The sequence below is a fragment of the Zingiber officinale genome, chromosome 2B, assembly GCF_018446385.1.
Source record: "Zingiber officinale cultivar Zhangliang chromosome 2B, Zo_v1.1, whole genome shotgun sequence".
Taxonomy (NCBI): Eukaryota; Viridiplantae; Streptophyta; class Magnoliopsida; order Zingiberales; family Zingiberaceae; genus Zingiber; species Zingiber officinale.
Genome location: NC_055989.1, coordinates 9171519 through 9185796, shown reverse-complemented (window position 1 = coordinate 9185796; position 14278 = coordinate 9171519). Strand labels below are relative to the sequence as shown.

At 41.7% G+C, this 14278-nt stretch overlaps 1 protein-coding gene across 1 annotated transcript in view; it reads right to left on the bottom strand.

Annotated features, from left to right (window-relative positions):
• Positions 1-365: 365 nt before the first annotated feature.
• Positions 366-14278, bottom strand: part of LOC122045239 (G-type lectin S-receptor-like serine/threonine-protein kinase At4g27290) — a 46323-nt gene continuing 32410 nt past the window's right edge. Inside the window, exons 5-8 of the mRNA XM_042605376.1 lie at positions 1225-1462; positions 1006-1153; positions 645-933; positions 366-544 (exon numbers count right to left, since the gene is read on the bottom strand). Coding sequence (XP_042461310.1) covers positions 423-544; positions 645-933; positions 1006-1153; positions 1225-1462 — 797 coding nt within the window. The 3' untranslated portion in view covers positions 366-422. The remainder of the gene's footprint in view (positions 545-644; positions 934-1005; positions 1154-1224; positions 1463-14278) is intronic.

Sequence of the window (14278 nt, the reverse complement as noted above, 5' to 3'; positions counted from 1 at the left end):
TATAGTTGGGTGCTGACATGCATAAATTATTAGCTGATTAATTTGTGGCACGGATGCTGTGTTAAAGCTTTCTCAAGCGACCATGTTTCTATATGAGACGTCTGTTTGTGAGCTCTGATTTGTATTTCTACGCCTTTTTTTTGTTGTATTTTTCAACACTAGAATGATGTCTTCTAAAAAGCCTTTTAGTGAGCATCTGTCTTGTTTGGCTGATATCTATTCCAGATGGCTTATGTGAGACTGCAATAATGTTAATATAATAACATTATTATCATACTGCTGTGGAATAGAGGCATAGAGAAGGAAAAAAAAGAAGAGAATATTACAATAAAAATTAAGATAATAAGAGAGTTTTCATGTTCTTTCATGCATAACAATATGACTATCACATGATAATAGAACATTATCATCCTTTGCCCAATTCAACCAAATGATATCCTTACTAAATTCCGATCCACATGATACAACATTATCATTTTCTCTGTGCTTGCAGGATTCAAGCTGACAAGTTTCGTGAACAATTCTTCATGCACAATCAACTGTCCTGATTAGTTGGATAAGTAAATCACACTCCACAAACAATTCTAACAAAAATAACTGTTTGAATTGTTACCACAACATTCCACTTTTCATATCTTACCTACCTTCTAATGTTGTATTGGATACATTGTTGATGGATGGCGGATATTGCTTTCCGATTGAAGAATTAGATGAATCTAATGCGACAACGAAACCAGGTTGTTTAGGTTCTGGTATCGCGCTATCACTACTCAACATTGTAACTACCAATGACATTGTCGGTCTATCTTGTGGTCGGTCTTGAACACATAAAAGACCTATCTTTATACACCGTGTGACCTCAACTACTGAGAAAGAGCCAATTGATTTATCAACGATTTCCAAGCTTTTACCTTCTTCCCACAAGCTCCATATCTGTAATTGCAATTGTTATGGTTACTAATAATTACAAGTCTCAAATGTATATAGTATTATTTTCAAACTTACATGCCCTAGAAGATTTAGATAGTCTGATTGATAAGCTCCTCTGTTCTTTTTACCACTAATGATCTCAAGTATCAACACACCGAAACTAAATACATCTGACTTTATTGAGAAAATTCCATTCATTCCATATTCAGGAGACATATATCCGCTGTATTATTCATGACAAAATTAGATTTTTTATAATAAATTTAAACTACTTAGAGATAAAATAATACTTACTATGTTCCAACAACTCTTCTTGTATTTATTTCCATTTCATCACCTCTAAAAATCCTTGCCAAGCCAAAATCTGATATTTTAGGAATGTTGTCCTTGTCAAGAAGGATATTACTAGCTTTCATATCCCTATGAATGATTTTGAGTCTTGAGTCATGATGGAGATATAGAAGGCCTCGAGCAATTCCGACTATGATATCGTATCGTGTTTTCCAATCCAACAACATCCGCTTCTCTTCATCTGATTATAAGCACAATTTTCAATCGAAAAGATGACTAAAGAGGTAATATTTGGTATTCAATTGAAGGCAATTTTTAGAAGGATACTAGGTATAGATAATGTTAAAAGGCATTTTTGATTAGAAATTAAAGAGTAACTCACCGAACAAAAATGCATCTAAACTTCCGTTGGGCATGTACTCGTAGATTAACGTCCTCTCTCCTCCTTGAATGCAACAGCCAAGAAGGCGAACAAGGTTCTGATGTTGTAGCTTAGCGATTATCACTACTTCATTTTTGAACTCATTGATGCCTTGTGTGGATGTTTTGGATAGTCTTTTCACAGCTATCTCTTGTCCATCACCCAACTTCCCCTGAAATATATATATCACCATATTTCATATTACTGTTCTATGTTTTCATTCTTACAGAGACTTTGTCATACCTTGTACACCGGACCAAATCCACCTTGACCCAGCTTGTTCTCTGCTGCAAAATTGTTTGTTGCATCTAAAACTGTGTCCAAGTCGAATAAAGGCAAGTCCAGATCCTCTTCTTCTATTTCTTTAACAGCGTTGCCGTTGTCTGCAAGCAAATAACAAGACGTGTTATGGAATTGAAGAATGTTTAATCAGAAGGTAGAGTTCCGATGATACTTCTCTTCCTGCGTCTGCAAACACAGCATGTAACGCAAACTAGGAGAAAAACGGCCAGAGCAGGGACTGCAATCGTCACAGCTAAATGACTCCGTCTGGATGATCGATTCGATGCCCCATCTGTTGAGACACACAACTTTATTTAATTTATTTTTAAATTAAATAAATCACCGTGATGGTGGTGCCGTGGTGGTGGTCAAAAAAGAATCTTACCTTGCGAATTGGAAGAGTTGAAAACTGTCATCCTCACATACAAATCTTGTCCTCCAGCACCGCTGTACAATCTGAGATCCGTAATATCACCCATCCACATTATGCATCCGCTCTCACTTTCACTGATGTCGGAGCTCGCATAGGCGTTACAAGAGCAATTCTTCATGCATGATTCCCTGCACTGGTCTAGGCTCGTCGATCTTCTGTCCACCACCGATATCGATGTGTCCGGTAGCTTCGACCTGGAGAATTTAAAGAACGCACCCGTCCCATTCGAATTCCCACAGTTGAGTGGAGAAATTCTCGAACAACCATTCGGATTCGAAGGATCCCAAGTCGATGCGTTATTTACAAGAAAGGCGGCTAGACATCTACACATCTGTCGGGCATTCGGATCGCAGACGGCATTGGCGCCGCACGCAGACATCGTGTCGCACGGATCCTTTGGCATGCTCCAGTCTACATCCCACACCCCGGCGCCATCCATCCAATCAAGACGTTGCAACTCACCCGAGTAGTCCACTACCAACACCGAGCCGCCGATCGAAGGATCGCGAAGGCTGAATGAGTAGATGACTTGGCGTGGGTCAACCACAAACGTCGCGTTGAAAAGAAGTGGATCGTCCATTCCTGGCGCACCGGTAAAATAAAGGCCGTTCCATCGGCCCCCTCGCCAAAGCGGCTGCGATCTAAACCATACAAACAGTTGTGGGTCACCTTGCAGGTCAATGCCCAAGGTGTAGCCACCTGGCGACGGGTCGGAGGCGCTCGCCCATGACGTCAGTTGGCGGTTGAGTCCGGAGGTCAGGTTCCAGCCCAGCTTCATGCCGGGGAGGAGCGTGTCGGTCGGAAAGTCGAAGCTCTGCCATGCGAAGCTGTCGGGGTCATCGTTGCCCGCCTCCCTCACGGCGAAGTTCCCGTCGTCGAAGAGCGTCGCCTTGGGGTTCGTGAGTCTGGTTAAATTCGACGAGGACCAGTTGACGGTCGAGCTATTAATGGCCGTTACGATGAGCGTGCCTTCACCGGAGAGCAAAAGGAGTCCTGATCGACCGTAGATCGGGCTCGAACGGTTGGCCACCCACACGGGTGTTTGCGAGATGTTGCGGTACCATATTCCGACGTAGCGGCGGCGGGAGGCGGTAGGGCTGAAAAAGCCCAGTTCGAAGCGGCCGCCGGAGGAGATTAAAGTTGTTCCGTCGTCGTAAAGCGGTTGGCCAGGAATCAGGATGTTGCCGGCTTCGATGGCGGGGTAGACGAGACCGGTACTGAGGAGGAGGCGGAGGAGAAGGAAAATGGAAGGTTTGCAGTTGATCCTCAACTGCATCGTCTAAGGGGAAGAAAAGTTGTCTCGGCAGATCTATCGAGTTGTTGCTGCCGTCGATGGGTTGGACCTCTTAACGTAAGCCACGCTTTAGTCAAGTCAACATGGATGTGGATCTAGTCAAAAGTCGCGTTGGAATCTAGTAAAGGGGAAATTAAGAAAAGTTTGCGACATAATTTAGCCAGTTGCTTTGGAATTTAGTTGTGTCGGTGGACTAATCAAGTTCGTAACCTCTGACTTCTAAATGTCACGTGATGCTGCTCGAGATCGGAAAAGATAGATCCTTATTTTTTTGACGTAGAAGAAAATGGTGCTGGACGGTCTAACCTCAAGGACAATATCAAACTGGATGTTAGAGGGGACTCGGGCGGCTTACTTAAGGATTTGGCCTCTTTAGGACTCAATCTCCTTAAGAACTTGGCATATTTGAGAACTTGGTATTTGTTCAGACAAGGAGTCTGATTGAATCATATTGTAAAATATCGAAAATGGGTAAATCATAATAAGAGAATTTTTCAAAATTTTTAGAAATTTTTCAGAACTCGTATAACGAATTTACGGGTGATAAAAAATTAGACCCCGGAAAAGCATGTTTATGGTACCCCATTCAAGTGAGGAAAAATTGTGTTTCTTTTCCTTTTTATTTTCTTTTTTCCTTTATTCGTTTTCTTTCTTCCCCGCTGAACCACCGGCGTGCCCGACCCTCACCCGACACCTCCTCGCGCCCAGTCTTCTTCCCTCGCCGAACCCGACCGCACGCGGCGATTTTCTTGTCCCCCTCCCGTGTACAAAATCTAAGTCGTGGTCAAGGGAAGCCAAAGCTTCTCTTCTCCTTCCCTCCCGAGCCACTCACCCGACGCACGCAGACCTTCTCTATGCCTCTCCTCTTGTCACGTCACCCTCGGGTCGCCACAGCCGACAGCGGCGTCGCCAGCTGAGCCCTAGATCGAGGGAGATCAGGAACACCGATCGGCCAGCCAAACCCTAGGTCTAGTCCCTGGGCGCCGGCTGAAGCCTCCTCATCCTCCTCGCTGTTGGTGCAATCATGCCCTGAAAGTTTCAATGTGTTGACAATTATTTAAGTTTAGGTTAATACCGTGGAACTAACATGCATTGTGAGTTTGCAGGAGGAGTTTCTTGTAAGTCAGAAGACCAGATGCAAGGGAAGTCCAAGAAGGTCGAGGACTGGATTCTTGGCAAAAAGAGTTCTTGCGGGTCAGAAGACCAGATGCAAGGCAAGAGAAGTCCAAGAAGGTTGGGGACCGGATTCTTGGCAAGAGAAGCTCCTGCAAGTCACAAGATTATGTGTGTGATAGCCTCACTGTGAAAGATCGACTGGTAAATCGATTCAGACATAGTTGTGCGGCAGATTGCCTCTGAATCGATCAGCCGATCGATTGAAGGTAAGGCAATCGATTGGCTGATCGATTGGTAAGGTTCTGCGCAGCACAGAATGCGTCTGGATCGATCAGCCGATCGATTCAAGGTACTGAATCGATCAACCGATCGATCCGAGAATATTCTGTGCGAAGCACAGAATCGATCAGCCGATCGATTCAAGGTATTGAATCGATCGGCCGATCGATTCAAGGTATTGAATCGATCGGCCGATCGATCCATGAACATTCTGTGCGAAGCACAAAATCATTCTGAATCGATCGGCCGATCGATTCAAGGTGTTGAATCGATCGGCCGATCGATTCACGAAGCTGCGATTTCATGAGCAAATGGCTGAATCGATTCAAACGCTGCCCCAATCGATCCGAGTCAAATAAAACAATCTGCACCGTTGATCTTGACGCGATGGCTTCCAACGGATACTTGTGAATCGATTGGGATATAACCTCAATCGATCCACGGCGACGGCGGCGTGAGAAACGGCTAGTTTTCTCAACGTTTAAAACACGGGAAGAAACTGGGAAACAAGACAACAACGAAAAACATACTGTTCCATTGCTCTCCAAGCTTTTTGAAAGCTCTCAAGTGATCAAGATTCAAAGCAAAGGGTTCAAGCTCCTCTCCACTACGTACTAAAATCTTACCTGCAAAGAAGAAGCTGATTAAAGCTTGTAATCCTTCTCTACTTCTTCTTTGTAGCGTTTGTGATATTTATTTTGAAGAAAAGGGAGAGGTGTATTTCTGTTAAGGTTTCTCCACCTTCGGTGTGATTCCGAGAAGGAGGGTTTTTGATAGTGAAAGAGTGTGAGTGGTGTGGATCCTTGGACTAGTCACCTCCTTGAGGAGGTGGATACCAAGTAAATACCGGTGTTAGCATTGCCTTCAGATTTTCGCTGTGCAAAACAAAGTTGATCAGCAAAAGAAGTGAGCCATTCCCCCCCCCCCCCCCCTCAACCGATCCTAACAAGTGGTATCAGAGCATTGGTTTGCTTTTGAGGATTCATCGTCAAGAAAGCACAAGTTAAAGAGCTACAAGATGTCAATGAAGGAGGGACATAGTACTTCACGACCACCATTCTATGAAGGCAGCAATTTTGCTTATTGGAAGAGACGCATGGAACACTATCTTATGACCGAAATTGATATGTGGTTCTCAATCACGGAGGGATTCATGGCGCCAACTGAAAATGGAAAAATGCTTGAGTCATCCAAGTGGACTGTTGAACAAAAAATGAAGGCTCAAGCAAATGCAAAGGCGATTGTGACTCTTCAATGTGGATTAAGCTCGGAACAACTCAACAAAGTTGGACCCTTTAAGAGTGCCAAGGATTTGTGGGATAAGCTTATTGAACTAAATGAAGGCACCAAGGATTCAAGAATTGCAAAGAGGGATTTGTTGATAAATCAACTTCAAAACTTCACCATGAAGGATGGAGAAACGGTAAGCTCACTACATGGGAGATTCAAGGAACTCCTAAATGGTCTTCATTCAGTTGGAGAGAGTGTGGAGAACCGAGATCTCATAAGGTATGCTTTAAAATCTTTCCCAAGAAACTCTTTATGGTCATCCATGGTGGATGCTTATAAGGTTTCAAGGGATTTGTCAATAGTGAAATTGGATGAATTATTTTGTGAACTTGAATTGCATGAGCAAGCTAACACAAGTCATAAGGAGAAAGGTATAGCCTTGGTTGCAGGTGAAAAGAGCAAAAAGAAGCACAAGGAAAAGAAAAAGGAGAAGAAGGAGTCATCTTCAGAATCCGAACAAGATAGTGATAGTGATAGTGATGAAGAGCTATCATCAAGTGAAATGACAAACTTCGTTCGAAGAATGATGAGACATTCAAGGAAGTTTGACAAAAAGGATGTTAAGAAAATCTTCAATGATGAGAAAAGAAAAGGTAAATCTCTTGTGGATTCTAAGAATAAAACTGATGTAATTTGCTATGAATGTAAGAAAAAGGGGCACTACAAAACGGAGTGTCCAAAGTTGAAGAAGCAAGAGGAAAAGATCAAGAAAAAGAAGAAGGCGTTGAAAGGCACATGGGATGACTCATCATCAAGCTCATCGGAAGAAGATGAAAGGAAGAGTTCAAAGCACATGGCTCTCATGGCTTTAAGTCATGTAGAAGATAGTGAAGATGAAGATAGTCATGACGAAGATGTGGAGTCTTCAAGTGAGTCATCTTCTAGTGATGATGAGGTAATTTCTCCCAAGCTTGATAAGATGTATGCCACCATTGCATGCTTAACCAATGCACTAGCTAAATCAAAAGGGAAGGTCAAAAGATTGCAAAATGAATTGAAATCACTCAAAAATGAAATTGTGCCATGTGAAAGTTGCATGCTTCATGAAAATGACAAAAATGATGTTGATGATCTTGAAAAAGAAAATGTATCATTGAAATAACAAGTTGATGATCTTAGATGTGCTCTAGTAAAATTTACTTCAAGCTCAAAATACTTAGACATGATTCTAGGAGCTCAAAGAGGCGTGTACAATAAAGCGGGACTAGGTTTTAAATCTCAAGATAAGGAAGTTAAATTCATGTACCTAATTAGTAGAAACCATGCTTCAAGGGTTAAGGTTGTTCAAGCTTGGGTACCCAAGCAATTTGTTATTGATGCTACCGGACCCAAAGTGTGGGTACCAAAATATTTGGTTCATCGTGTTTAAACAGGCATGCGCAAAGGGGGAGCATCCAACAACATGGTTCGTAGATAGTGGATGCTCTAAGCATATGACGGGAGACTCATCAAAATTTTCATCATTTAGACACAAAAGTAAAGGTACCGTTTCTTTTGGTAATAGTGGTGAGCTAAAAGTTATAGGAATTGGAGATATTAGAATTTTCGAGAAATTTGTAATAAAAAATGTGTTACTAGTAAAAGGCATGGCTTTTAATCTCTTGAGTGTTAGTCAACTATGTGACTCGGGGTATAGAGTTGAGTTCAACTCATCTCAATGCCTAGTCAAACATAGTGAACTAAACACCAATGTTCTCATAGGCCATAGAAAAGAAAATATTTATCAAGTTGAACTATTTGGTGCTACTAATGTGTTTGCTAAGTGTCTCATGTCCAAAGAAGAGGAGACGTGGCTTTGGCACCGGAGACTCGCTCACACCAACATGAAGAATATCAAAAATCTCTCAAGGAAGGAGTTGGTGCACGGATTGCCAAAGTTGAAGTTTCAAAAGGACAAAATATGTGATGCATGTCAAATGGGTAAGCAAACCAAAGCTACTCATAAAGGTAAAAATGTTGTAAGTACTTCAAATGCTTTAGAGCTCATTCACATGAATTTATTTGATAGTAGCAAATATATTTCTTTAAATGGTAGTAGATATTGCTTTGTGATTGTGGATGATTACACTAGATATACATGGGTGTTTTTCTTGAAACATAAGGATCAAACTCTAGATACCTTGATTGCTTTTTGTAATAGAGTAGAAAATGAAAAGGCTCATAAGATAAACAAAATAAGAAGTGATCATGGAGGTGAGTTTGAAAATGATAGATTCACAAGTTTTTGTATGGAAAAAGGCTACAAACATGAGTTTTCAACCCCTAGAACACCTCAACAAAATGGAGTTGTTGAGAGGAAAAATAGGGTGTTACAAGAGGCCGCTAGGAGCATGTTAAATGAATATTCACTACATAGTTTCCTATGGGCCGAAGCAATCAATATGGCTTGTTATGTCCAAAATCGAACTTTAATACATAGGTTTATAGGAAAAATACCTCATGAATTGTGGTTTGGTAAACAACCTACAATTAAGCATCTTAGAGTATTTGGGTGTAAGGTCTATATTCTAAACACCAATGATCACTTGGGAAAGTTTTCCGCTAAGGCGGATGAGGGGATTCTTGTAGGTTACTCAAGTCATAGCAAGGCATACCGAATTTACAACAAAAGATCAAAACTAGTTGAAGAATCACTAAATGTTGTATTTGAAGAAAATCCCTCTTTAAACTCTATAAGAACAAACGATGAAGAATTACAATTTGAGTTAGAAAAACTAACACTAAATGAGGTAAATCATCAAGGAGAAGAATATCAAGAAAGTGATGGTGAGAAAAATGAACCTTTGCCACTTGAACCCGAAATTATAACAAATCAAGACTCAAGACCTACTAGGACTCATGTAAATCATCCCTTAGATCAAGTAGTAGGAGACATTACTCAAGGAGTGAGAACTCGATCTTACTTTAGAAATGAAGGAAGTCAAGTTGCCTTAATATCTCAAATAGAACCAAAAACCATTGATGATGCCTTGTTTGATCCGGATTGGATTTTAGCAATGCAAGATGAATTATCTCAATTTGAGAGAAGTCAAGTTTGAGATTTAGTTCCTAGGCCTAACAACAAATCAATTATTGATACAAAATGGGTTTTTAGGAACAAACTTGATGATAAAGGGATAGTGGTGAGAAACAAAGCTAGATTGGTCGCTAGGGGTTTCAATCAAGTAGAAGGGTTGGACTATGATGAAACTTATGCACCCGTAGCAAGATTGGAGTCAATTAGAATGATGTTGGCTTTTGCCGCCCACAAGGGCTTCAAATTGTACCAAATGGATGTAAAATCAGCATTTTTAAATGGTGTAATAAAAGAAGAAGTATATGTTGAGCAACCACCGGGATTTGAAAATTTGGAGTGTCCAACCCATGTATATAAACTTAAAAAGGCCATATATGGACTAAAACAAGCTCCTCGGGCTTGGTATGAACGATTGTCAACATTTCTAGTATCAAAAGGGTTTCATAGAGGAAAAATTGATCCTACTCTATTCTTGAAAAATAATGGTAATGATTTGTTTGTGGCCCAAGTATATGTAGATGACATTATTTGTGGTTCCACAAATAAAGATTTTTTAAATGAATTCATTAATCACATGGAGAGTGAATTCGAAATGAGTTTGGTTGATGAGTTGACATTTTTCCCAGGATTACAAATTAAGCAAACAAAAGAGGGCATTTACATTCATCAATCCAAATATGTCAAAGAGCTATTTAAGAAATTTGGAATGGAAAATGCAAAGGAAATATCTACCCCCATGGCCACAAATACTAAGTTGGATAAAGACATTGAGGGGAAAGAAGTTGACTCCAAAGTGTATCGTAGTGCTATAGGAAGTCTTCTCCATCTCACGGCTAGTAGACTGGATATACTTTTTGCCGTAGGTATATGTGCTAGGTATCAATCTTGTGCCAAGGAGTCACATTTGAGTGCCGTTAAGCGAATTTTTCGTTATCTCAAGGGGACTCAAAATGTTGGTCTTTGGTATCCTAGAACCGAAACTTTTGACCTAGTGGCCTATACCGATTCCGATTATGCCGGATGCAAGTTGGATCGCAAAAGCACTAGTGGTAGCTGTCAATTTCTAGGGTCCTCTTTAGTAAGCTGGTCAAGTAGAAAACAACATTGTGTAGCTCTCTCCACAACCGAAGCGGAATATATTGCCATGGGAGAGTGTGTATCGCAATTATTGTGGATGACTTATACTCTAGAAGACTATAAACTTACCTATAACAATGTTCAAGTACTTTGTGATAATGTGAGTACAATCAATTTAACAAAAAATCCCGTTCATCATTCAAGAACGAAACACATAGAGGTTAAACATCATTTTATCCGTGATCATGTAACTCGAGGTGATATCATTTTAAATTATGTTGGATCAAAATCTAACTTAGCCGATATCTTCACCAAACCTCTTCCCGAAGTTGAATTTAGCTTTTTTAGAAGAGAATTGGGAATGTGTTGTATTGATTAAATCAAATTCTCCATGGTCACTTTATAGGTAGAGCCTTTGGGTTCTTCACCTTAATTTTTGCCTCTCACAAACACATAGGGTTATCTTCTTTGTGTGATTTAGATGGGGGTGAGAGGTTAGGAACATTTATCTTGGTCATAATGCTTGTTATGATGCATTAAGTTGGCCAAGAAAAATGATTTTCACATGAAACATTCATTTGTCCAATCATAGGGAAAGCAAGTGTACAACTCATGTGCCCGTTGCCCTACGATTATGATTGGAAATTTCCAATTGACCATATAACAACTCACTTCTGAAACATTGGTTGAAGTGTGTTATTGGATGGGGATTATTATGAAAAAGATAGATACAAACTTCCTCATATCTTTGAAGTTTTCAATAATTTGTGGTTTTGTGTGAGTTTTTACTAAGATGAGTTTATTTTTATTAAACTTTATTTTTCCTTGATAATATGGGATATATATAGTGTCTATGCAAAATTTCGTGATTTTTGAAGTAATGTACAATTTTCTATTTTTGTTCGAATCTGAGTTCTGAAAGTTCTTCAGAAGTGCAGAAATATCAGGCTTCTCAATCGATTGGTCAATCGATTGGGAGGCTCGCACTCGGTCACAGAAGGCATCTGAATCGATCCATGGGTCGATTCAGAGAACCTCGATCGATCAATGGATCGATTGAGACGCCCTGTCGGTTTTCCACAGAAGGCGTCTGAATCGATCTATGGATCGATTCGGCCGTCTGTTCGATTTTCACAGAAGCATTGTGAATCGATTGACCGATCGATTCACTTACTCTCAATCGATCGGTCGATCGATCGATCGATCGATCGATCGAGACCCTAAAACCCGTCTTAAACCCTTAGATCCGAATCGATCCCCTCACTCTTTTTCCTATTTTCTCTCTCTCGACGCGGTCTTGCCCTAGGCGACTTCCCAGGCGACGTTTTCCTCTGTCTCGTTCGTCACTCCGGCGTGCTTCTCCGGCGAAGAGGAGCTATTCCACTTCTCTTCCAGCTCTCTCTCGACGCACTGGGCAGCTCCCTTCCTCGTCTCCGTGTCCTCACACAAGATGCAGACTCCAAACCCTAACCCTAGAAAGAAACAAAAGGTCCGTGAATCGGGCGAAGGGTCGTCTGTCCCTTCCTCACGTCCTCAACCTCCCACTAACCCTAGGTTTCCAAATGCTGCAATGCAACAAGCTTTCACCAAAAATGCTTTCAAACTTATACCCCCTAGATCAGTGAATTTGCAATATTATAGATCTTCTTGTTTTGATACCTATAATAGGTTCAAGCATTATAAACTTGACTCTTTGTTGACTTGTGAGAGGGACATCAATATAGGTCTTGTCTCCGAATTCTATAATAATTTACACACTTCAGATGGTGTAAATTATCGCACTCGTGTTGCAAAACGGAGCCTGGATTTCTCTTATGAGATTCTTCAATCTTATCTCGAATGTCTACCTTCAAACAATGATTTTGTCTTTTATCCAAATCTTCCTGATGAGCTGCCTCCACCTTTTGAGCATATTAGCATTGCATCCATGCATCAGTTCTTCTTTGGTCGTCCTCGTCCGGATGGGCCAGATGCTCATATCACTAAGTTTTCTTCTCTTGAGTTATCGGCTGAAAATGCCGCTTTGTTTAAAGTAATCATCAACTGTCTTTTCCCCATTGCCTCTCGTGCCCTAGCCACTCTACGACCGCCTCATATGTTTGCTCTCTATGCCATTCGTCATTCCCTTGACATCAACATCGCTCTGAACATCTTTCATTGCATCATTCATTTTACCCAGCCGGTGCAGCAGACGATACATATGCCTTTCGGGCATCTTATCACAGATTGGCTGGCGTCCCAGAAGGTAGATGTCTCCCGGGGACGGCTGGAGCATATGAAAGTGGCTTATTCTCGGATTTCTTCCCGCTCTTTCAAGAAGTCGGGTCTGATTGGTGGTCCAGCTGGAGTTCGATGGATCGATGGCCGTGCTTTTGGGGAGGGACCCCGGGCTCGCCACAGGGGGCATGCACAAGCCTTGGCTCCTGCGGAGGATGAGGCCGAGGAGGAGTTCCAAGGGCCAGCTTCTCCGACTTTGGAGGAGACGGTTTCCACTCGCCTTGAGGAGCTGACCCTGGAGGTAGCCAGCCTGCGTACCACGTTGGATACCGTGGTCCAGCAGCAGACTTCGATGCAGCGGACTCTGGATACACTAGTGGACTTAGTGGGCTCGTGGGTGACGGTTCACCCGTCTCAGTCTGGTCCATCCCCCGCCCCTGTTCCCCCTGCTGAGGATGCCCCTGATCCTGACTCTGCGGCGGTTCCTGCTCCGGCTACTACGTCCGCTCCAGCTGCTGATCCTGATCCCCCTCCTCCTGGCGACGAGCTTATCGAGTTTTATGTTCCTATGTGATATGTTTTTATTTGTTGTATGGATGGTTATTCTGGAGTCCTTTCTGTGAACTCTCCTTCATTTTGAATGTATGATATACTTTTATGCTAAGATCTCCTTTTGATTCTACATTTCAGTGTTGTTATGGTCTGTTGATATATGTGTGTTTTAGGGGGAGCATTCCTCGGATTTATCGTATTTGCTTTGTGCACTTATTGAGGGGGAGTTATTTGCTTTTGATTTTTGACAAAGGGGGAGATCTATGTTAAAGTTCATGCTTATTGCTTATGCTTATCTCAGTAAATTAAAATCAAGCTTACTACAATTATGCAATTATTATTTCAGCAAACTACAATCATTATTTATCATTGTATTGGAAACTAGCCTAAACTTAAATAGATTGTCAAACATCAAAAAGGGGGAGATTGTTGGTGCAATCATGCCCTGGAAGTTTCAATGTGTTGGCAATTATTTAAGTTTAGGTTAATACCGTGGAACTAACATGCATTGTGAGTTTGCAGGAGGAGTTTCTTGCAGGTCAGAAGACCAGATGCAAGGGAAGTCCAAGAAGGTCGAGGACTGGATTCTTGGCAAAAAGAGTTCTTGCGGGTCAGAAGACCAGATGCAAGGCAAGAGAAGTCCAAGAAGGTCGGGGACCGGATTCTTGGCAAGAGAAGCTCCTGCAAGTCACAAGATTATGTGTGTGATAGCCTCACTGTGAGAGATCGACTGGTAAATCGATTCAGACATAGCTGTGCGGCAGATTGCCTCTGAATCGATCAGCCGATCGATTGAAGGTAAGGCAATCGATTGGTTGATCGATTGGTAAGGTTCTGCGCAGCACAGAATGCGTCTGGATCGATCAGCCGATCGATTCAAGGTACTGAATCGATCAACTGATCGATCCGAGAACATTCTGTGCGAAGCACAAAATCATTCTGAATCGATCAGCCGATCGGTTCAAGGTATTGAATCGATCGACCGATCGATTCACGAAGCTGCGATTTCATGAGCAAATGGCTGAATCGATTCAAACGCTGCCCCCAATTGATCCGAGTCAAATAAAACAATCTGCACCG